At 34.1% G+C, this 25409-nt stretch overlaps 3 protein-coding genes across 4 annotated transcripts; 2 read left to right on the top strand and 1 right to left on the bottom strand.

Moving 5' to 3' along the window:
• The first annotated feature begins 2444 nt into the window (after positions 1-2444).
• On the top strand, positions 2445-9004 carry LOC105769977 (uncharacterized). 2 transcript variants are annotated; one of them, XM_012590973.2, is made up of 7 exons: positions 2445-2711; positions 3448-3848; positions 4561-4746; positions 4887-4988; positions 5111-5182; positions 5267-5383; positions 7511-9004. In XM_012590973.2, exons 1-7 carry the CDS (start codon positions 2504-2506, stop codon positions 8741-8743), a joined length of 2319 nt encoding a protein of 772 aa, XP_012446427.1. In that variant the 5' UTR covers positions 2445-2503; the 3' UTR covers positions 8744-9004. The 2 variants fall into 2 exon arrangements, with proteins under 2 accessions (XP_012446427.1, XP_012446430.1); XM_012590976.2 differs by lacking the exon at positions 2445-2711 and having other exon boundaries at positions 3522-3848; positions 4551-4746.
• A 735-nt stretch (positions 9005-9739) lies between these two features.
• On the top strand, positions 9740-23043 carry LOC105769978 (uncharacterized). Its single transcript, XM_012590977.2, has 13 exons — positions 9740-10031; positions 11985-12066; positions 12152-12222; positions 13722-13836; positions 13968-14047; positions 14739-14823; positions 14914-14994; positions 19122-19216; positions 19310-19360; positions 21439-21519; positions 22007-22079; positions 22165-22242; positions 22648-23043. Exons 1-13 carry the CDS (start codon positions 9922-9924, stop codon positions 22714-22716), a joined length of 1071 nt encoding a protein of 356 aa, XP_012446431.1. The 5' UTR covers positions 9740-9921; the 3' UTR covers positions 22717-23043.
• Positions 23044-23556: 513 nt separating this feature from the next.
• On the bottom strand, positions 23557-25189 carry LOC105769981 (cytochrome c). The gene is made up of 3 exons (XM_012590979.2): positions 24920-25189; positions 24620-24753; positions 23557-24021 (listed from the first exon to the last, which is right to left on the bottom strand). Exons 1-3 carry the CDS (start codon positions 25029-25031, stop codon positions 23926-23928), a joined length of 342 nt encoding a protein of 113 aa, XP_012446433.1. The 5' UTR covers positions 25032-25189; the 3' UTR covers positions 23557-23925.
• Between the last annotated feature and the right edge of the window lie 220 nt (positions 25190-25409).

Genomic DNA, 25409 nt, shown 5'->3' with positions numbered 1-25409 from the left:
TTTTTATTAAGTAAATTTAAAATATTATTTTAATTTTATATTTAATTAAATTATATGATAAACTCAACTCTATTAAATTGAAAAACACGTGTTATTATATATATATATATATATATATATATATATATATAAGATTTAACAATTATCCCCAACAATTTGCCACAACAATTATCACAACAGTTATTTTAAGTTACATAAAAATTATCTCAATAGTTTGAATTGTTGGATAAATTTTAAACAGAAATAATTGATATTTAAATTAAATCTTATTTACATGCATGGATATCATTCCAACAAAAAAATTATCAATATACATTATTTTTAAAACAAAATTATCTGAATAAATTTTCTATGAGAAAAATAAACAAATTTTAAATAAATTTGATAAGTTGAGAGATTTAAAATAATAATTAACGTGATAAATATTAGTTTGATTATTATCCTGTATTCTCTCCTTGTGGCATTTCTCTCTTATGCTTTTTGGTTTTTTGTAAGTATTTCAAAATAATATTTTCAAAAAGTCCTGACAACTTTGAGTTTTAGATCTCAACATAGAAAAAATGTACGTTTTTTTTATATTTTATTATAAATGAATTGTTTTTTATAATTTCCAGATCAATGTTTTCTTTTCTTTTATTTTCTTTTTTATTACACACAAGAAAATTTGGTTGATGAGAAGTGAGAATAGTCATGGAAAGCCTTAATATTACGGTGGAAAATTTAAAATAATTAGAAAAAATGAAAGAAAATGGGTAATTTTTTAACAATTCTGTTATAGGTTTTGATCGTATCTATTCTTTTTGACACATTGCTTAAAACTACTCATAACTCCTCCTCAACCCATAAATAAGATTATAATTTATTTTAGCGCACTTAAACCCACGCCCTTTTATATTAACATCAATATCTAAACTAATCAAATTAAGATTCAATCGACAAAAAAATCAACACTTAAATGACTACAAGAGGGAGAGGAGCATGGGGCTTACATAATTGATTTGATAAAGAAAAACATTTTGAGAAGCTTAATAAGAAGAAAGTATTTATATGAATTTTATTAAAAATAATAATGGTTTTTCTTTTGCGTTTTAAGTCCTAATATATTTTTTTTGGTTTAGTTTTAAAAAATTAATTTAGTGCCTTTTCAAAATTTTAAATTTTGTAATTAAGTCCCTTCTGAACTTTTAATTTATTGATTGAAGCCCTAAATACACACATAATTATTCAATTTTGGTCCTTAATTTTGTTTTAATTTAGTCTCTCTCTGTGATTCTAATTTGTTTTAGTCCTAAATTGTTGTAATTATTTACAATGTAGCTCCTTTATGTAGTCCTAATATATGATTTTATTTTAATTATTTCTATAACATTTTTGTATTTTATAAATATATTATATGTTTTTCTTGATTTTTAAAAATATTTTTATTTTAGTATAATTTTCACACTTTTTACCAATCTCAATGTATATGATTGTCATTATTATTTTTTCAAATAATCTCATTATAGGTTCTAATCATATTTGTTCTTTTTAAAACAATACCTAGAACTACCTATAGCCCCTCCCCAATCCATAAATAGGAGCATAATACGCTTCAACGCACTCGAACTCACGTCTTCCTACATTGGCAACAATATTCATGCCAATCAAGGTAAAACTCAATCAATTTATTATTTTTTGTTTATTAAGTACCAAAATAAAAATATATTATTATTATTATTATTTTGAATTATAATATTAGGTAAACTTTATATGTTAGTTGTATTAGTTAAATTTTGCATATAAAATTTTGTATGTAGTAGTATTAATTTGTAGCCATACGATGTTTTTACCATGTAGACATTTAGCAATGCGATATTGTAATATATTTTATATGCAAACTTTTGCATATATAAAATTTAATCAAATTTAAGAAAACATTGTGCATAGTGATAGTATTAATTATGCACATAAAATTTTATATTCAAAATAGTTAATATTTCAATTGTTTACATTTGCATATAAATTTTATGAATCTCAATATGAAAAATTTTGTATACAATATTTGAAGTATTTGTACTATTACAATAAACTGTGCAACTTTTTTGTCTATCTCAATGTATACAATTGTCATTTTTAAGATTTTAAATATTAAATAAAAATATAAAATTAGTTAAAATTTATATGTTATTTTTAAATATTAGCAAAAGATATTAAATTCAAATTATAATATTAGCTAAATTTTATATTTCATTTTCAGAATATTAAATTAAAAATATAGTGTTAGATAAACACTGTAAACAGTTTAAACACATATTTTAAAAAGAATTAAACACGGTAAAAAATAATTTTAATATAGTACTATTTAAAAAAAATCTACCTATATTTAATAAAATTATTTTTTTTACGATATTCAATTTTTACCGGACAATATTAAATAATATTAAATGTTATAGATACTTCACTTCTTAATCCTCTGCCTTCTCTCAATAAAATCCGAGTCTGTTTTTCATTTACATACATTTTGATGGCAGAGGAAGAGGTCGTCGCCGCTTCACCCGGTCTCGTCCCCTCCGATCATAAGCGGAAGCTTGAAGATATCGAGCCCCAAGCCCCTCCTGTGGAGATGCCTCTCAACTCTGCTGGAGACCCTGATGCAACGGCATCTGATTCGTCATTTGATTCGTCCGAAGCTAAGCGACCTAGGCTCGTCGACGAGAAAACCGACGGCTTGGGTAATGAAAATTTTCTTCTGGTTTTAGTTTAGGGTCTTCTAATGTGCAACTTGTGGGATGGAATTTATGCGTTGAATATTAATTCTAGGGTTTCCTTGTTATTACTTGCGATTTTGGCTTTGGGTTTAGTGGAATCTTTCTATTTGATAAAACAGCTTGTTAGGAACACTGACGATGTTCAGAAGTTTACAGTTTTTGTGACTGAATTTACGTTATCTGCCAATTTGCACGGTAATGGGCTTGGATCTCACATAGCCACACTGAAAGTATGGGATTTTCCCCTCGGATTTAATGGACCTAGAGTCTTCCACTCTAATAGTTGGCTTCTGGAATGTTGTTTTCCAAGGGTTCATATCAAATATTGTGCTATGTGAATGCGTAGTGAGAAGATTAAGGCTCCATTTCGTTGCCATTTTTAGTAATATTTTTTTTTGTCATTTTCTTTTTACTTGTTCAATAATTGCTAGAAGCAGAGCAAATATTTTGAAAGTAGATATGGTTAAGATGCAGTACACTTTCGATCATATTTCTTTTATCTAGAAATAAAGTAATATAAATCATGGAAATTTTAAATTTAATTTTAATATATGAAATTTGATATTTGCTTCTGGGTTTAAATGTCTGTCTGGAAAGAAAGAAGTAGCCAATCTTGGATTACAACTGTTTTATCTCTTCTAATTGTTTATTGCTTTACTTATTTTGGCTATTCTAATTCTATGTTTGTTGTTCTTAACAGCTAGTGAGAATGGGTTCAAAGCTGAGCAGTCAGATGAACCTGTGAAGGAGGAAGAGGAGGCTTTCCTGCAAAATGAGGTTACCAAACAAGCAGAGGATGGTACTGCTCAAGCAGAGGAGGCTCAAGAAGCAGCAAAACCTCAACAAGTTGAAGGAACAACAAAGGAAACTGAGCAACAATCTACTGATAATCATGCGACTACTGATGCTGAGTTAGGTAAAGATGAGAAATTTGAGGCAGATGGTGGTCAGGAACCGGGTAAAGTTGAGAATTTTGGGGCTGATGGTAGCCAGGAACCGCCTACTAAAGAGGAGAGTAAGCAACCTTCTAATGAGGTGCCTCAGCAGGAAGTTGATGATGGTTCAACTATTACTCGCAGAATTGAGGTTCCTAATGCTAAGGTATGCTAATATTTTTATCTGCCTCAATTGGGATGAGGAGTATTTTAAGAATTTAGGTTGTGATAAGGATGAAGTCTCATTCATATAGTAATGTCCCTAGCTTGCGCCCTATTTGGGACTAAGGCAGGTTTGGAACCTTGTCCTATCACCTTTATCAAATCCCTAGCTCTCTTCCTTAGTGCAATTGTGCCATTCCTACCACATGAACATCCATCTTTCTTTCTTGGGTCATATCTACAGTTCTGGACATCAAAGTGGATGGCATCATAAATGTAGAAAGATAGCGTCTGCATTAGTAAACTAATCTATTCGTTGTTATCACATTTCTTCTTGTGACAGCCTTTCCTATCAAAAGGGCAGCCAAACTAGCTACAAGCCAAGTTTATTTTGCTTTAGATGCATGAACAAACAGCGAAACTGATCTTTTTTTATACTGTAATGTATTTAAACCCATGCCCATTCTAACTCAGAAAACTGGGGTCCATTTTAAATTCTTTCCATTAATGTTTCGTGCTATTTTTCTTCTCTGCCTCTCTTAACCTCGATGTCCTCCTTTAACTCACGTCTTCTAATTACAAGGATCTCATCTTTATGAGTGACTACCTTGAATGTGTTTCCGACATTATTTGTGTTCAATGTTTGTGACCTTCACCTTGTTCCTCATACATACCTGCCTAATCATGTCTTCTCATCCAAGCAAAGCTTTCTGCAGATTGGTGTTCTCATAGGAAAGGCAGGGGATACTATAAGGTACCTACAATACAACTCGGGGGCAAAAATTCAAATTACTAGGGATGCGGATGCTGATCGAGATGCCCCAATAAGGCCTGTGGAAATAATAGGGACTTTGAATAGCATAATCAAGGCTGAGAAGCTTATAAATGCTGTCATAGCAGAGGTTGTATGTTGTTTCTAGAACTTCTTCCTCATATCTCCCCCTATGCTCTCATTATTTACCCTTTTCTTAATACATCCCGCTTATTTGCTGGCTTTATTTTGATTGCTTTGTCATTAGCTTAACTTTTGTGTTTGTTTCAGGCTGACGCTGGGGGTTCCCCTTCCCTTGTAGCTAGGGGCCTTGCTACCACACAGGCTGCTGGGGATGCTGATCATATTGAGATGCAAGTTCCAAATGAGAAGGTTATTCCCTTTTCTTTCTTTTTCCCTATAGGTACCTGCTAGTACAGGTACAGAGGTACTTATGTCTGTTCAAGCTTGCTTTGGTCTTCATGATTGTGTGTAATTTATCTTTCCTGTTTCAGGTTGGTTTAATCATTGGTAGAGGTGGGGAGACTATCAGAGGAATGCAGACTAGGTCAGGGGCTCGCATTCAGGTAGGAGATATTTGTTTGCCTTGTATGGATTAAAGTTCTTGCAAAATTACTCCTGCCGATTCTGACAGTTTAATATATGTTTAGTTGATACCTCAACATCTCCCAGAAGGGGATGAATCAAAAGAAAGGATAGTGAGAGTGACAGGTGATAAGAGGCAAATTGAGATTGCCAGAGAAATGATAAAAGACGTCATGAGTCAGGTTTGTTTATGACCTCGTATCATCTTCTTTAGAATTAATTTTCTAATGGTATTTTAACAGTATCCAGTGTGTGTGTTCCGTTATCCTTTATTGAATATGTCACTACTATAGTTAACATTTTTACTTTGATGAAAAATTTACTTTGTTTTTTATTGAACTGCCAGCAGTGAACGTTTGATATAAATTTACGTGATCTTTGACTGCTCAATCCTTTCATTTTTTGAATTCTGTTTTCCATCATCCAATTTTATGTATATTGTTGTGTTGATGACTTAAAACACATCTAACATAAGAATGAGGCTTGTTAAAAAGATGTCACAAGCTAAAGAATATTACTTGTGTACGTGGGGATTTTGCTAGCATGCTTTCCTAGTTGGTTTGGCGGTTTCTAGTTAGTGGAGTAGCTGTGGTTGTTTATCTGGGGTTTTAGTTGTCTTGGTAACTTCTAAAATCTGTTATTCTCAGCATGTGCAAGATACTATTGATAGGATGACTGATATTCCAGTTAAATGTCATTGTTTTAAGAACATATGCATGTAGAATTGTATGTTAATGAAGCCAGTCTTTCTTTCCCTGCACAAACAAAAACATGCTCTTTATGAGATTGGATTTTAGCAATCTATACACCAGAAGTAATAATTCTAAACTCTAGAAGCAGGGTTTGAATGTTATCATGTATCTATTTAACTATTGTAAGGATTATAATTTTTCTTAAATATATCTTAATAGGACATGTGCCCTTGAATCTGGAGCTTAAAATCTCCACGCTGGTGTATAGATTATTTCCTTTAACCGAATACTTGAAGTATCAATTTTCCGTCTATCTTCCTAAATGGATTTGCCAAGCAAACAATCTATTGTAGTTAACTGCGGTGTAGTTTACTGCATTTTCTTCTATGACTCCTTGTCTTCCAACTTAGGTAAAGATCTATTTCATAATTCTCCTCAGACTAAGAGTTTTGTTTCCTTAACTTGGGTGTTAATTATCATGCCAACATCACTTGAATGCTATTAGGACAATAATATATTCAATCCAATATGCCGGTTGCCATGCTTTATTTAATGTTGAAGGTGCCAATTTCGAATTCGTTGGCTTTAAAATCTGCAGATTTGGATAGCCTTTTCCATGGGGTCAGCATTGCTCTTTTGGTGTAGCAATAGACAACCACTATTCCCCTTCATGCAATGAAGAAAGGTATCTGGCATTAAACTCGCATCCAAATAGTTGGTAAGATTGCTTTGAGACTTAAAAATTGAAAATGATAATGTAGTGAGCCTGCATGTAAGCGGCTTCCTTGATATATGCATGAAACGTGTTGGAAGAAGCATGTAAGCGGCTTCCTTGATATATGCATGAAACGTGTTGGAAGAAGTACTCCTGGTGAAGTTATCCTGTCTGAAATGTGTATTGGATCGGTACCTTCTAGAATTTTGTTTGATGCTATGCTGAAAATTCTGAAGAACATGGAACTTGTCCTTTGATATGTATAGAGATGATGCACGACTGTCAGAAGTATATTGCTATAAGGTCAGAGAAAGAATTGACATTTATATCATCCTAGCTCACTGGATGACAAGATCCTATGTGAAAGATGTAACACATTTTTTGTAGTTTAAGATGCCTGAACGATTAGAAGTTCCTCCTTTTCAATCTTGTTTAACACTCGAATCTGCTTATTCTTTTTCCTTTAATTGTTAATAGTTAAGGTATTCGTTTGGTATTTGATTTTTGGTAGTGCCAATGTTTTTTCAATCCTCTGTTTTTGAGGGAAATATCTACAATGGTGGCATTAGTCTGCTTGGATAGAATTTCAGTAGGAAATAGGTGATGATATTCATTGCATTAATTTATCCCCTCCATAACAGTTTGAATGAAGATGCATTTCAACAGATTTGTTCCTCTCAGTTTGCTCTTCTAATCTATGTTTAAATTATTATCAGTTCTGTCATTGTTGCTGTTGTATTTGGTTTCTTTTTGAACCAAGATGTGACCTGGTCCCGTTTGTTTTGTTTGGGTAACATGGTTAAGCATGATGTTTGAGGCATTCTTCCTACTCACTCTGTTTTTTTGGCTTTTTTAATCGGCAATCTAATTCCATTTATCTAACTGTTTTGTTAATTGAATAGAATGCCAGGCTATCACCTCTTTCTGGTGGTTTCAATCAGCAGGGCAATCGACCTCGGGGAAACACTGGACCACCTCAATGGGGTTCCTTTGGCCATACTGTCCCTACAGCATCATATGATTTTCAGAGAAGGAGACCATATCCATCTCAAAACTCACATTATCAACCTCCTTATGGTGGCTACCCTTCTCATCAAATGGCTCCAAGAAGCAATTTTGGTTCTAGCTGGGAGCAGAGGCCTCGTAACTTTCAGGGACCTCCACATAGTGGAGGGTATAATTACTACAGCAGGCATGGAAGTGTCTCTGTCCTGCATTTGGCTTCAATTCGTGGGCATGGACCTAGGCCAACACCTGCTCCAGCTATGGGGGCAGTGTCATCTCAGTCAAGTTATAATTATGGACAGCCTCATGGTCGAGCAGATTATGCACATCCACCACCCTATTCCCATGCTTTTCCCCAGCATAGCTATGGAAATGGATATGGAGAGAAGTATGAAAATCATACCCCGGTTCTGCACCCTTACGGAGGAGGGCATGGATCTTCTCAGCCAGGATATGCACCACCAGGTCCTCAATCTGCGTATGCCCCTCAGCAGCAGTATGGCAAGCCATATTCTTATGTGCAGTCACAAGGACCCCAAACATATGGTCCTCCAGCCAATCAACCTGGAGAAGTTCCATATCAAGGTCCAACTGGCCAATCTTACAGTCCAAATGTGCCTCCTCAGCAGCAATACCCATATGCAAGTGGGCCCTTGCAACAAAGCTATCCTCCATGTGGCTCTGCACCACCCGGTGATGGGTATAATCAGCCTCCACCAGTGACTGGCCAGGCTTATTCGCAACAAGGTGGGCAGTCTGTTCCTGGTTACAGTCAGCCTTCTGCTCAGCAAGCTACTGCTTATGCACAAGCGAATACTGCTGCTGGGTATGGTCAATATCCACCCTCACAGCAGGGTTATTCTGATCAGGCAGCTCCAAATAATGCAGCTTATGGTTCTCAAGGGACACAAGATTCTGGCTATGGCAGTGGCCCTGTGACAACATACGGTGCAGCACCTAGTGGGCAAGTTACTTATGCTCAACCGACAGCAACTCAGGCAACCTATGATCAGTCTGGTGGATATGCAGCAGCGCCAGGTAGTGCACCTGTAGCATATGGAAACACAGTATCCCCGCAGCTTGGATACCCTCAGTATGATTCAACCCAGATGTATGCCGCACCACAGTGAAGTTCTTCCTCGCTCTAGTTGTGCCAGTGATAGTGTAGCCATATTAATCTAGCTACTGATCTTTATTTTGTTTTTTGGGTCTTTTACTTGTCAGTTTCTTACTATTGGTGGTACTAGCCTCTCTTTAGTTGCCTTATCATTCCTTCCAATAATATTGCTTGGGTAAATGAACTTTGATTTTCTGTAATTATATGCATTAAATTTTAATTTTAAATTAACTTCTACAAATCATTAATACCATTAAAATCATTATCGCTGTGACATCATTTTACATTTAGATATTGTATATATCAGCAATTATATTCATCTAACTTCTTAATAAAATGATATATTTATTTTTAAAATACAAATAATTGAGTCAAACTTAAAATTTTGTATATATATTTGATGATAATAAATGATATATTTATTTTTAAAATACAAATGATTGAATTAAACTTAAAATTTTGTATAATATATTTTTGGTACAATAGTGATTTAAACATCCATTATTCCTAGAGAAGGTGAACACTCAACTAATAAACCATAGCTTTTCTGGAGAAGATGAACACCCTATTAATAGGTCACAATTTAGTATTTTAAAATTTCATATATAATTGAATCAAAATTTAAGTTTTATGTGTATAATTCTTGAAAATAAATGGATGTATTTATTTATTAAAAATATATAATTGAATCAAAATAAAATTTTAATATATATAATTGAACCACAAACAATGTTTTATGTTCGTAGTTGCATCAAATCAAAAGTTTAGATATCATTAAATTAAAATTCATGAAAGAATTTATTAATTATCTCAAAAGAAAATAAATCAGAATTTGCAAATTAATGGTAATGAGTTCTAACTTAGTTATCGTTATTCAAACAATTATGGCTAGTTTAAGAAATGGATAAGATAATAGTTATTGTACCAAATTAAAAATCAACCATAAATACGTAGACGGATTGATTATTTAACCCTTAAATAGAAGTATAAAAGGAAATATAACACTTGGAAAGTTGGACCGAATGCCTGACGGTTGTTTTCCAACTTTTGTTTGGGCTTTGCGTAGTTATTCTTCTTTCTACTTTTAACGAGCTCTGAACAGTTCATCGCCATTTTGCAATTGGAAATTGTTACTTACCTATAAAATTTAAAAAGCAGTTTGAAATTTGGTGAGAGAAATCATAACCAAAAATGGATTCATCGAATTTGGGTTCAGTCCCTGAAGAAGAGCAGCATCGAGAAGAGAGTAACAAGCCGGTTGTTTCTGCCTTTGCCTCGCTTCCCGATCGCCGTCCAACTAAGTGAGTTTTCGATTTCCCTCCTTTCCGATTTCTTTCTTATGTTGGTTCTTTTTACTCTCTCTTGCTTCCGCATTTCATTCGTTTTGAGAAACCTTGTTTTTCTTCTTTTTCTCCCGATCATTTTCTTGCTTAAATTTACTTTATGTTTATCTATTATTTCATAATTTTTTTTAGGTTCTAATTTTTGAAGGAAACCTGAATATGTACAGGAAAAATATAATAATGATAATAATAAAGAAAAACACGGATCTTTCTGTCACGTTTTAAGGTTGGTTTGAGAATTTAGATTTTAAACTTTGGATCTTAATTTGTTTTTAGAAAAGGTCTAAATTATGCAATAGAACGCATGTACATGTAATAATAGTCATGATTATTTTTAAATTCATGGATTTTATATATATATATATATATTTATATCTATATCTATATCTATATCTATTCATCGGTGAATTTGGAATACTATAGATATTTTGTGAATTTGAAAATTCATGTTTTCATACCTTACAATTATATATTTATATTGAATCTCAACTAAATTGAACATAATATATGCATCTCACTTTTGCATTTATATTTCAAATGTAGCCTAAATTAGAACTTTCAGTTTCTTGTTACTATTGTATCAAAAAAAGTTTCTTGTTACCAGACATAGTGTAAAATTCTATCAAATGGAAAGTTGTGGCATTTTAAAAACGTGAATGAGATAGTTATAATAAATTATGAAAAGTAGGAAATCAAGTGATTATTTTTCATTTACTTAAACAAAATTATAAGGAGTTAGTATTTACAAATATTTGTCCAAAACGAGTTAAGCACTTTATTTTGAAGCCCTACACTTAATAGGTAGTCACACCCAAACTTCACTTTTAAAATGGAGTCCTAAGCGCAATTTACTAATCACGTTAGTGAATTATTTGCATGCAAGTCCATATTAACTTTGCATTTCTCTTGAAGTACCCATGTTTGACACTCGCATCTGATGCATATCCATAAATGCATATGGGGTTATGACCCTCCAAGCACTTAGAAAACTTTGAAAGTTGAGCATACACATGTATTTGTATGCGACACTTACATCAAGTCTGAGCAACATAGCTGTAAATCACTTTGCATTAACATACTATAAAATCATTCTTTTTCATGCAATGGTGTGCTATTTGTCATCATGTTTCCAAATTGTTAATTATATTGTGATATAAAAAAAGCACATAATTGCCTTTGAAAGGCCAAGAATGAGAGGAGGGGGGAGACATTGTTGATGATCTCTTTGTTCAACAACGTAATGGATGCACTCATGTTTGATGCATGCCATTTCTTGTTCGGTTATGTCTTTGTTAACTTTCTCCTACCTGTTTTTTCTTAGGTGAAGAGAAAAACATTTTCATTCATTTGTTCATGATAGACATGTTTGGGGTTAAGTTATATATTGATGGATTTACTTTGCATCTACCTTTCTCCAACATCTAGTTGTGCTTTTGATTACTGCTACATGGTATTTATTGCTAATGAGTTCGGTTTCTTTAGTCGGAAGTCTTACTCAATGCAATACTTTCTCATTTTATTGAAATTTTGGATGGAACGAGGAGTCCTTCTCCTATTGGGTGTGTCAAGTTCTAGAAAAAGCAGATTCAAAGCAAGAGATCTTCCCTTCTCTGTGTTCCCCTGCCCTCCTATTCCTCTTCCGAATGCTTCTCATCTGAATTTTATATGTGAGACTGTCCTGAACAAAGTAGATAACACATTTATATAAGTAAAAACCAGAACATTGACATTCAATATTCCCTTAATCATTATCCTTTCTGTGTGGTCTTCTAGATGGCACTCATTCTCTTCTTAATTTGAGTTGGGAGAGATGAACTATTTTTGCTAGATTTTGTTCTGAACTTTTTGTTTGAATTTATGTTTTCTATGTTATTTTTATGCTTTAGATTTTTTTAATAATCATTTTTGTAGGAGTTCTGAGAAATACTCACCTTTAGATTGGTCCGGCTTTTTTGATCGAGAGGAAGATGTCTGCATACCAGATTCAAATGATGTTAGTGTTATTTGTTTTGGCAGTTCCATGGAAAAATTTTCCATTTTCAATACCTATTTACTTCTAATATGCTTTATCATTTTAGGTCTTTCATTTATATATGGCAGGAACAGAAGGACCAGTTGTTTTTTGTCTACATGGGGGCGGCTACTCTGGGTATGTTTGATCTTGATGATATATTTTCATTTGTTCATATATTTATTTATTTTACTTGTTTCCAATTCATGAAGTTTGATCTTGGAAGTTGTAGAAAGATGTGCTTGGATTAGAAGTTTACCATATTAGACATTTTTCTAAAGAGTTAACAACTAGAGTGATTAACATATGAAATTAAAGTAGAGGTACCATATTACATTTCTCTTAGTTAAAGTATAAATGGTTTTTGATTTCTTTCAATATAAAAATGAATTTTCCTTTGTCATGTGCTTTGGCCAGTATTGTTGCTTTTGCTATATGCTTCTTACTTCGAAAAAAGTTGAAATCAAGTGTTGGAAAAGAAAATCATAATCTATGAAGCACTGACACTGGAAACCCCCTCATTCTAGTGTTGCACCAGTGTTCGACATGGACTTGCTGTTGGCGAGGTGGGATATGTACAGGACATGCCCAAAAAAAATATAAATCAAATTGGACACAAAAAGAGATCTTCCGTCAGAATCTTAGTACTCGCACTTGTACAAACCCCCCCCCCTAAAAAAAAAAAAACAAAACAGATCCTTTTCAAGAATTCCTAATGTCAAGTGACCAAACTTTACTAAAGAAGAATAAGAGAACTAACAAAACTCTAAATCTTGTTCATGAACTCAAATACTTACATTTGAATTCACAAAATAAACCCTAAATCTTGTAAAATAAGATGAATATTCTGTATTATGTTTTGTGCTATAATATCATCAAACTATTACTTTGAATGATAAATTTGGTTTCTAATTTCATTTTTGGCGTTCCATTTCCTTGTGTTGAAATGACAACAAATTTGTCTCAATGAATCAGATTCCTAAGCAACCCTCTTCGTTCTTTCAATTTGTGTAGCTACTGCTATTTGTTTTCCATTGGGAAATTGAGGAAGAAATGATAAATTAACTGCATAGATGATATGAAATCTTAGTCATAATGTTATTTTGGCCTGGAAATTACATAGAATAGCAGCCCTCCCCCCTTTCTTTAGATGTTCGGTCAGAATTCCATATTGGTTTTCATTTTTACTATTAAAGATCCTTTTATTTTTCCTAGGGTACATTTCTAACTAATTAACTTTTAAATATGTTAAAGAGTTCACCAATTCCATGCTAGTTCACATTGTCTTCGTGTGGAAGTTAGTTTAACTTTCACCACACAATTCTGCCATTTTCCTGAAGAAATATAAATGCAATACTGCTTTGAGGAAATACCCTAGCAGATATTATAGTTAATTCATGTTAGAGACTAACTTCACAGAAGATAGTTTGATTTATCTTTATGCTTCATTGAAGTCTGCTTCTTATCATAAACCATTAACTAGTCCAGAGTATACTTTTCCTTTAGTGGTTCTCTCCCTTGAAATTCAATCTAAAAATATTTTCTATTTATGTAGGTTTGAGAGATCAATATTTGATTTATGCTTTTTCTGTGAGTGAATTTCTGATAAATGCGAGTTGTCTAACTTGCTATGGTAGGCTCTCATTTGCTCTGTCGGCTAGTAAAATTAAAGAGAAAGCTAGAGTGGTTGCCATGGACCTTAGAGGGCATGGAAAATCATCCACAGAAAATGATCTTGATCTATCTATTGAGGTACACAATTATGCATAGTAAATAGAAATAAATGGTTTTTTTCCTGCAGTCTATTGTTTTAATGGTTTGGTCATGAATTTTGACATTCTAGTGTTGCAACGATGGTACTAAAGGATATCTTATTCATGCAGACTATGTGCAATGATGTTTTTGCTGTTTTGAAGGCATTGTATGGAGATTCTCCACCTGCGATTGTGCTTGTTGGCCACAGGTTGTGCTCTTCTGTTGTTTTAGTTTTGATCTAAAGCTTTTTGTATATAACTGTATGAAATTCTTTTTCTAGAGGAGAAGCAGGTACTAAGAAATGTGCTCAGTGACCAAGTGCACTAGTCAAGGAAACTTGCCAAAGTGCAAGTTGACTGGGCTTTTTTTCTTCATCCCTCTCTTTTATGCTTGTACACGCACAATCTACATATGTGCATGTTTATGAACCTGATGATGGCTGCAATAGTGGTTCTATGTGAATGTGATACATGCATACGCAATTTCTTTCCTTCTGCAATTATATGCATTATTAGCACTTATAAAAATTTGTTTTCTCTTTTGACAACCTTATAATTTGGAGTCATGGGATTCAAAGAATGAAGAAGTTTCAGATTTTTTTCTTGGAAAACATTACTTTTTGTCAATCAATTTGGAAAACTGAATAATCTAAGTTGCCGGTATAACTTTTGTACTTCGAGCAAAGAGTAATTATGTTGGTGATGCACTCTCTTCTCAAATGGCATTGGCATATTTCCATAAAATGGTATTGGTCTTTTGGTGATTCTGTTCACATTGTCAAAATAGAAAAGTGGGCTGTGTGTCAAACTTTCATATGTTGCTTGTAAAGAATGAAATGGAAAAGGGACATGCTGAGTGATTCAATTTCTCATTGGTCACCTGATGTCCTTGCTATGCAGCATGGGAGGCTCAGTTGCTGTACACATTGCTGCAAAGAAAACATTGCGTAGTTTAGCTGGTTTGGTGGTTGTGGATGTTGTAGAGGTTGGTCCCTTGAAAAGCTGCATGAAATTATCTTTTAATTGTTTGATTGCTAGCAAAGCTATGTATTGAAACCAATCATATTCACTTCAGGGAACAGCAATGGCATCATTAGTTCATATGCAGAAAATCCTCTCTGGCAGGATGCAGCATTTTTCAAGTATTGAGAAAGCGGTAAAAGGCATTTTCTTATCTTATGAATGCTATTTTTTAAATTTGTGTGTAAATTATTTCTCCTTGATGTGATTAAATGCACTGTTTTTCAAGCTTATGTATTTTAATTGGTGTATTTTCTAAGGCATTAACCTTAATATTTAAAGTCAAGTGGATATATGTTTGTAAGGTAGCTATGAGCACATTAAATTTAACTATAAACTACTTTTTAATGACAAGTATTGTAGTTCTTGAAGTTATAATTTTGTTGGTAAAAATGAACAAGGAACCAAGTAAGGATCCATCAAGACAGTCACTAGACAAGGGTCTGACAAGCAATTGAAAGTACTGAGCAGTCAGATTCCTGAATTTGATGCTGGAACTATGATGGGAAGAATCAAGGGTGCAATCAAGATCTCACAAATTAATGCAGCAATATAAAATATATTAGTTAATTATTCTATAAGGTATTCTAGTCTTATTCATGTCTTTTAGTCAAATCCTAGAATAAAAGGATTAGAATCCTTATCATCCTTATTATTATGATTTTGATCGTGTACTACCTAAATTAGTTAGCCTAGCCTTGTTATTTAAACAACAAAATGGAATGAAAGAGCAGGCAGAAAATTATTCAACTTTTAGATAGGCAGCTCTCTCTCTTTGAGCTCCAAGGTTCGTAGCCCCCTTTGAAGAGCTCCCCCCTTTCTTTTAATGATTCTCTAACCATAGGTTCTCATAGAAATCGAAGCAAAATTATCCTCTGACTAGATTCCTATATAAGGCTTGCAATAACTTGGCATCAAAGCTAGGATTCACGGGAGATTCAAGCAACTAAGATGAATCAAATAATGGAGATGATGAAGCACATGTTCGAGGAACTAGTGCCAAGCATCAGGTATCATTTGTTGCCTTGACCACTCGAATTGATAATTTGCCCCAAAATCAAGAAAGGCTAACAGGCCAAAGGCATGAGCCAGAAAACAACAGCAACGTGCCACCACCTGCATGGCTAGTATCTACATTAGAGGGATGACCAGACTACAAATTTGTTCCTTGATATGCAAAGTGTGGTTTCTCTTCGTATAGTGGAAAGAAAGACCCGGTAGGATGGCTAAACAGATGTGGTCAGTTTTTTTGCAGCTAGTGGACAATTGCAGAAGATAAGGTTGAACTTGCTTCATTCTGCATGACTAGAGAGGCCTAACTTCAGTTTTTCTAATTTGTCCTGGGAAAACCAAGATTTATCTTGGGAACATTTCAAGGAACTGTGGTATCTTCGTTTTAGACCACCAACATGAAACAATCCCCTTGGAGAACTCATCACACTTTGGCAGACAGGGATGATAGAAGAATAAATGAGCAGATTTTAGAGTTTGCTTGCACTAACTACCACTCTGCATGCTGGCCCGCATGGATATTTTCATAGCAAAACTGTTTGAAATTATTCACCTTGATGTGGAGTTCACCACCCTATAGATTTGGTGTGTAGCTGAGATCCTTGCTAGAGCATTTGAAAGAAAGCTTCAGTCTACTGAAGGGACACTCCACATTTACAGCAAGGCAACTTCAAGATAGACTCAGAATATTGCAAGAATCCAGAAAGGAACACTGCAAAGTAGCAGTAGGAGAGCAAGCATAAGCACCAACCACCATCAACGCTTGAACTGGACTGAAATGATAGGAAGCAGGGCAGAGGAATTGTGCTATAATCGCGATGAGACATACAGTAGTGGCTACAAATGTAAATGCCTCTTTTGGCTGGAAAAGGCAGATATGGAGTAGAATGAGGATGTGAATGGTGCTGTCACTGCCCTTGAGCCTTAAGTCTCTCTACATGCAATTCAAGCTTGAGGGCAAGCTCGTGCTTGAGGAGGGGAGTGACGTTATGATAGAAACAATCGATTGAATCTAGGCAAGATTCAAGGATGCAATCAAGATCTCACAAATTAAGGCAAAATAATATCAGTTAATTATTCTATAGAATATTCTAGTCTTATTTATGTCTTTTAGTCAAGTCCTATAATAAGGGGATTAGAATCCTTATTATCATGTACTACCTAAATTAGTCAGCCTAGCCGTGTTATTTAAACAGCAATATGGAATGAAAGAGCAAGTAAAAAATTATACAGGCTTTGAGATAGACATCTCTTTCTCCCTTTGAGCTCCAAGGTTAGTAGCTCCCTTTGAAGAGCTCCACTCTTTCTTTTTACAATTCTCTCACCATAGGTTCTCATAGAAAACCCAAGCAAAATAGTCCTGTGACTAGATCCCTATCTAAGGCTTGCAACAGTATTGCCTGGGCTTGTGGCTCTTTCGCACCCTGCCTGCCAAGTGTACCAGGCCAATTTATCATTCTCTCTTCAATTAGCATCTGTTAGAAGGAACATCTAGGGATTTTAGCCTCATAAGCTTGATATTTTCCCTTAATATTTTCTGTATCATAATCATACATTGCACTGAACCTCCTTTTAAACTTGTGCCCTTTTCTTCTGTCTGGTATTATGTGATCTGGTTCAAAGGTAGTCTCTTGATACTTGGAACTAAGATAAAACTATACATGGTTTGAATCTAAGGGTAGTCGCTATTTGGCTGTCTTAATTAAAATTCTGTTTGTGGTATTTGTTCTTTATACCTAAAATTCTGTTTTTGGATATAAGAAAATGAAAACTCAAATTATTTTAATTGATATAATAGCTACTTCCAGCCAGTTTATATGTGCAATCTCTGTAGACAATTCAAATCAGAATAACAATTTTACATATTTAAAGTTTTAGCCTTACTTTTATGAAAATATTATTTCTTAGTGGAAGAGTTACATAGCTTCTTGACTGCTTTTGTGGGAATTTGATTGTATTTCTTGTGTTTACTTGGAATAACAGTGTTGAAGTTCATAATTGACTAATTAAAAGTGATTCTTTAATTACACATTTAGAATTTCTTAATACAATTCTTGCATAAAATCATGAATGTGGACTACTGTAAGGGTCCTAGAATGGTTCCACTATCTCCAATCACATACCGTATTAAGATTTTTGTGGGAATCTACAAGCTATATATTGACTCATAAAAGATTAAAGGACTTTGATTAGGAATATTTTTCTGTATTTATTAACGTCAAATTCTACTATTAATCCTTGTATTATGTGTAAGTTGCGGATTTAGTCCTTATACTTTAATTTGGTCATTTTAGTCCCTGTACTTTTTGAATTTTGAAAATTCAGTTCTGAGTCAAACTATTAGTCCTGTACTTTAATTTAGTCTTTGTTTTCCAATTTGATTAATTTAGTCTCTATACTTTTTTATTTTTAAAAGTTGTCTTGACTCAACTGGTAGCCATTAAATCCATTAATTAAAATCCATTAACTAAAATAACATGTCTTTTTGTGAGTGTTATGTGAAAATAGCAAGCTTGCATGACATTACATGTGCACTAATGTTTGCTGTATAAGATTTTGGAAATGACAGAATTTAACTTAATGAAATTAACAGCTGCCATTGGAGGCAAGAGTTAGGACTGAAGTTTCAAAGTTCATTAAATACAGGCTATAGGATTGTGGATTATTTAGTATAACTGTACAAGAAAGTTGAGCAATTAGTGAACAGTGTTTGAGAAGTTATTGGAATCATGTCTCAAGGGGCTGACTTGAGTAATGGTCTGCTTGTGCTTATAAAGGTGGCTCAGCAGATAACAACTGCTAGCTTGCTGAACTACTGCACAATTATATGAGAAGAAAATATGAAAATGAATAGAATTAAGCAACGAGAAATATAGGCTTAAGCTCCCAAAAAGGTTTAAGTTTTAACCACTGTTAGTTTTGACTTTTGAGTGCTAGGAGAAACAGCCCCCCAAGTCTTATTTCTGGATCCGCCACAGGAGAAATATCTGATTCTTATAGTAGACTGGGACACTGGGCACAAATAATGGAGTGAAGTTGCTTAACTTTACCAGAAAAATGGAAACCCTTTAGACCAAACTATTTTGTACTTCAGAAGCCTGGTGTTGAGGATACATAGAAAATGCCCTACTTCTTATAATCAGAATGGGCCAAGGTCATGTCACTTAAATTGAGCATAAACTTAGTTGAGTTGTATTTTCATCGAGCAAGCTTGGTGAGATTATTGTTGTAACAGAAAATTAACATGTGCAGATTGAATGGAGTGTTAGAGGAGGTTCTTTAAGAAATATTGACTCTGCTCGTGTATCCATTCCTACCACTTTAAAGTACGATGATTCAAAGAATTGGTAAGCATTTCTATCATACTAAATTACTAACCATGTACTGTTATTGTGTATGTTTCCAAGTCCAACAGACATAATTTTATCCTTTTCCCGCAGTTATGTCTACAGAGCACGGTTGGAAGAAACTGAACAATATTGGAGAGGCTGGTGAGTAAAGTTTTGTTGTTCATTTATTTAGGTTGTGTAATACTGATGAGGTCTAATCCTTATTGTGGACATTTGAACTGAAACATCAGTTCTCATTAAGGCTTTGCTAGGTCGGAAGGATGGGAAGGGGTGAGGATACAGAACTCGTTAATCTGATGGTTAAAATGCCTAACATTAGATTAACAAATATTCCATCATTTTTACAAAGCAAACTAAATGCCCTAGCTACAAATTGGTGCTTCATGTGCCTGCTTGGGTACAACTTTTGTGGTTGATGAGTCTGAATACTGCATCCAAGAATGCGATATTGCCAGGTTTTTTGTTTGATATTTATATTAACCCATGATTTTAGGAGTTGTCAGTTTACGTATGTATATATTTTGTTGAAGCTGCTTCAGGTGAGTCAAAATCATGCTTGTGGCTAAAGCATGCAAATAGCTTGTAGATTTTTCCTTTCTTTTGCTCTGGGGTTGTCGTAGAGCTTAAACTGTCTTGTTTATCATACGAATATTCTGGACTTCTTATGGGTTGCCACCACATATTGTGTGCCTGAAAACCGATTCTTTTCATGTTCATGTAATTAATGTCCTGTTTGTTTTCCTGTGGTGAAGAGTTGAAGTTTGGTCTTTTTTTTTTTCTTTTTCTAATATGGCTTAGTCTGAGGATATTTTGGAAGCTTACACAATGGGAATGTCAGTAAAAAGTCTCTATCCTATTATTTTACATAATTCTAACCTTGATCTGTCAAAATCTAAACCTTTTCCCATGATTACTTGCTCACAACAACTTAGTTCTGGCCCATTTCTTGTTTTGTTCTATAATGAGACTAATTTTAAATTTGGCTGACTACCATTGGTAATACTTTTGCTTGTCAAGAAAACGGTTCACGGTTGGGTGGGTTGTGTCTAGGTTCTTCCTGTGTGGTTCATTTCATGTTTTGTACTTTTGTGATCATTTGAGGTTTTGTATTTGTTTTCATCTTTTGTGTTATGCCTCAGTTATTTCTTTTGTCAAAGGTCTGATGGGTAGGCTGGGCATATGGGATTTGAATCAAAATTTGCCATTTTTATTCTGCAGTGAGATAGTACTGTCTAGGCTTGGATTCATATAAACTCAGATCCCAGCTTTTTCAGCTAATTAGAGTACTGGGTAGGTTGGAGTTGATTTAGTTGAGATCTTTTTCCACTTTAATGATGGAGTGTAAATACGTTGGCAGTGGCTCCAAAGAACAATATAGTGAATTGTGGTTTGGGAATTCCTGCTGTTGAAATTGAATGCCAAAGATTTCTTGTAACTCGTAAATAGGGTATTTACAGGTTTTTCTGTTGTGCTTCAATGTTACAAGAATATGAACTCATAAGAATATAGAAAAAAAATCATGGAAAGTAATATAATTGGCTCCCTGCCTGCACATTAATGTGAAAAAACCTCCCTTAATCACTTACGTAAGGACACCCTTTTTGAATTTGTCGCGGAAAGAAAGTTAACATCATACACTCCCCACTGCACAGATGAATCTTTGTTAAGGTGTGTTGGATAACTATGTCAATGCAAGTTAAGAGGTCCTTGGTAATTTTTTCTGTGCATTTTGTTTTTCAGGTCTTTGCTCTGGTAACGTCTGAACTTCACTATAAAGCTCCTTTCTTTTTTTTTTTTTAAATTTAGGGGCAACATTGTGCTTTCAAAATAGGTGGGAGTGTACGTGTTTATAAATATATTTATACACATATAGCTAACCTAGCAGCATATTAAAGTAGAGCATATATATTAATTATTAGTATCATGTCTAGAAAGTTCCAATGTGTAGTAGTGTTCCATCTTTCTAAAAGGTGAGGAAAGGGAAAAAAGAGGAAAAGGGAAGGGAGAGAAAATCCTGACTGCAATGCACAGTGATCTTATTGTACTTGTAATATTAAGTTGGCTGGATCAGTTGTATGAAACTGAAAGCTTCTCAAGGTTCATCAGGATAGACAGTTCTTATGACAGAGTAGTGAAAGGATGCTAAATTCTTTCATCTGAAGACAGAGAGCTCATGCTGTTTCTAGTTTTCATTTTTAACTTCTCCAGCTGTCTTGCAGGTATGAAGGCCTTTCAGAAAAATTTCTATCTTCTCCTGTTCCAAAGCTCTTGCTTTTAGCTGGCACCGATAGACTGGACAGGTAGCCTCATTGGATTTTTATTACTCCGTCTATTTAATTTTAGAAACCTTTCGGTTTTCTAGTTCTATATACCAGGGTTTTTGTCTACTACCATAGATAGACGAGGACCTTTAGTGATTTTTACTATTATATCATTTTCGATATTTGAGGTACAATGGTTTATGTTGGTCCAATTCTTCATTTTTCATGATACATTTATGTCCAAGTCACATCAATGGACATGGGTATCTAGGTTTGGTCCTCCAAATATACTATAAGTTAAAAAATAAGTTAAACATTACTTACCCTTGACTCATAGTTGTCTGATATTATTCTTGAAAGATGTTCAATAGAAGTTTTTCTAATTCTTTGGCATTAGGTGCAAACGTAACTAATGATAGATTCTTAAGGATATAGCATATTCTTTACTAGATTCTTAAGGATATAGCATATTCTTTACTCTTGGTTAACAATTTGTTAACTTCTTAGCATTTTTTTTGGGTAACAGAGCGCTCACAATAGGTCAAATGCAAGGCAAGTTTCAAATGGTGGTTGTTAGACATACAGGGCATGCTATACAGGTTCACATCAATTATATTTCCTCGGATGTTCTATTTGGCATATTTATTTATCTTTAATTGAAACTTCTAAATGTTAAATTTGTAGGAGGATGTACCCGATGAATTTGCTACCTTGATAATCAATTTTATATCTCGTAACCGCATTGGGCCTCATGGAGTTGAGGTTTGTATCTTGTTTCCGAATAAATTGTTTGGGAGAAGGTTCCCTAATTGTACTCCACTGTCGTTTAATTATTTAAAGTTATTAATTGATTTGGACAGCAAAGTATTAACATCATGATTCACAAATTCTTTGATTAGTTCAAAAAGAAAAATGTAACGTAGAATTTCAGATTCTTTGTTTTTCTATGAAGATGACTACCATCTCCTAAAATAAAATTGAATACTACATCCAATTCATTGTTATTTGTTGTTTGATACGTTCAGCTGTCAAATACTGATGACATATCTTTGGGGCTGTATTCAAGATTGACAGTTTTGTTCTTTTTATTTCTCTAATAATACAGTAGTTGATTTTGATTATCGTTATTTACTTATAGCTCAGTTATGTGTATATGTTGTTCCGCAGATCCCAGGACTTGCTCGGCCGAAGCCAGCACAAGCCCAAGGCCAATCACCCGCACAAACAAAATCATGAAACAGTCGCAATGATGAACGTTATTAGCTGCTGACAAACTTCGTTCTATGGTCTTGGCTAGCTTTAAACTCGTGCACTTTCTTTTGTTTACTTGCATTGCATGGGACTATTTTAAAGCTAGAGTAGCGGAAAAGGAAAAAGTGGAGTTATCACGTTTTGATAATAATGGGTATTAATATTATGTGATAACCAAAAACACCTAATCAAGTGAGATCTCTGCTATATATAAAATAGTCTTATGTATGTTATCTGGTTGAGGAGAATTGAGTTTTCCATTTCCTTCCCCTTATGTTATGTGGTATAAATGAAGTGATTCATACGGCAAAATGAGTTATTTATTCAGTAACTTCAGCTTTTCTACATGTTTTTACGAATTTCTACTAGTATTAACATCATCCCAAGAGGGAATTCAACTAAAGAAGCACAACAGAGATTTGGATTCCGAATATCCCAACTATTCTATTCCATGTTTTGGATATGGTTTTGAAACAAATAGTCCTTGGTAATTGCCTGACACCATTGAGTGAGTTATACTATAAATATAAATATAAATTTATTCATAAATATACCAAATGAAAAATCCAAAACCATAACTTCCACACCCCTCTCACCCCCAAAAAGTGCCGTTCCCCTCATTTTTTTCTCAAATATTTGGGATATATTAGTCATGTGGTAATTTAACCAGATGCGCAAGTGATATTAGATCAAACCCCAAAAGAAAAGAACACTCCCCAAACACTTATTTCTCTAATTATATTATTTTGCAAGTCTTACTTGAAAAGCAATTCAATAGGCAACGAACTCCTTAAATCAGGCAAGATATTGTTGGGAGCCCATCCATACAACACATACCAGCCTGCCACATCCCTGTTTTTATTCCAACATTCCAGCCAACCAAACACAAAATTAAAAGCCTGCAATAACAGTCTGAACAAACAATTATCCTTCTCGTGCTTGTAATACACCAGAAACTATCTAATTGAATAAGCCTTACAATAGCCGGCAACGGCAACCTCTAGTCAAAGAAAGAATAGTTACCGGATATGAATGCTCATTGTGCAAATTAACAAGCATGGCTGACCTACACCAACAAGGTCTAATTTTATTCTTTTATTATATCCTGTTGCTTTGAAACAGAGAAACAATCTCCAATGACTGCAAAATGGAATGGAATACGTAAAACTGAAATTATTACTGTTCCCAGCCCATTTAGGATGCCGTAGACTCCTTCAAATATGCAATGAGGTCTGCTCGATCTTGTGGTTTCTTCAATCCAGGGAATACCATTTTCGTTCCAGGAATGTACTGCACATAAATCAACCAAAAACTTTCAATTCCAGTAAAAATGAAGAAGTAATTCAACAACACAGCACCCAAACCTGAAAACACTAAACAAACAGAATAGCTTTGAATCAACTTCTATATCAATCCATAAAAGGAAACGACGGACTTGTTGATAAGTAACACCATCAATAACAATGACAGACAGTCCACAACAGCACACATGTCCTCAGCAACAACACAGTCAATTCAAACTATGCAAATATTTCACTCAAATCCCCCATCCACCCACAAATAATGGGAGAAGTCCAGTTTTCCCAGAGATTCTATATTCCATACCAGGAAAGCACGAGGCTCATACGAACCAAAATCAAACCCCAGATGATAGACAGGTATAGCCAAAAACTGGAATTGGTATTTACATGCCACAAAGATCAAAAAGCACAGAGTGACAAGCATATACTTATAAGCAAAGAATATCAGCAATGCATGCATATTTATTTAGCAATATACAAAAGTGGGCAGCACGCATCTATTCTTGAGGAAATTGAGATATATAATTATAGAAAAATAAGCAAAGGAAAAAAAAAAGGGGGTTTTAAAGAATGAGTAAAGAGAGTACCTTCTTAGGGTTGAGCAGATAATCATACAAAGTTTTTTCCTCCCAAATCACAGCCATGTTCTTGTTAGCAGCGGAATATGAGTACCCTGGAGTTGTACCCGACTGCCTCCCAAACAGACCATTAAGGTTGGGTCCTAACAAACAAAATCCCAACATTAATAGCAATGATACCCATTAATTATAATATGATGTTGATTCAACTCAAAAGCTCTATACTTAGGATTTCAAAAACAATTGAAATGCTTCAAGTCAAGCAAAAGGTATTTAAATGTATGAGAATTGTGAAAGAAAAAAGGGTACCTTGCTTGTGACCGGCACCCTTGTCAACGGTGTGGCACTGGGAACACTTGGTCTTGAAAATCTTCTCCCCCGCTTTTGCATTACCAGGCGGAGCTTGCTCGAACGACGCCATGTTTGCTAGCTTGTGTTTTTCTTTTTATTTAAACGAAAGAAGATGTGAGGGAGAAGACAAAAGAGAATAAGAAGCAAAGCGGAACTTTGAGAGGCTTCAGTGAATATTCCAGATATTGAGGGAATCGAGAAGCGTGGTTTGCTTATGCCTCACGTATTAGATTTGCTATTACGCCCATTTCTATCATTTTTTAAATATTCTATATTTTTTTGTACGAATTTTAATATATAATATTTTTGGGTAAAGATTAAAATTATGTTTAACTTTCAAAAGTTAAGTAATAGTTACCATTAGTTATTATATTTTAACCATTCGTCTATTATCTTTTATTGAGAGAATTAACGTATCACATCGTCATTTTGTCAATGAGATAATAAA

The sequence above is a fragment of the Gossypium raimondii genome, chromosome 5 (assembly GCF_025698545.1).
Source record: "Gossypium raimondii isolate GPD5lz chromosome 5, ASM2569854v1, whole genome shotgun sequence".
In the NCBI taxonomy this organism is placed as follows: Eukaryota; Viridiplantae; Streptophyta; class Magnoliopsida; order Malvales; family Malvaceae; genus Gossypium; species Gossypium raimondii.
This window is presented reverse-complemented; position numbering and strand designations above follow the sequence as displayed.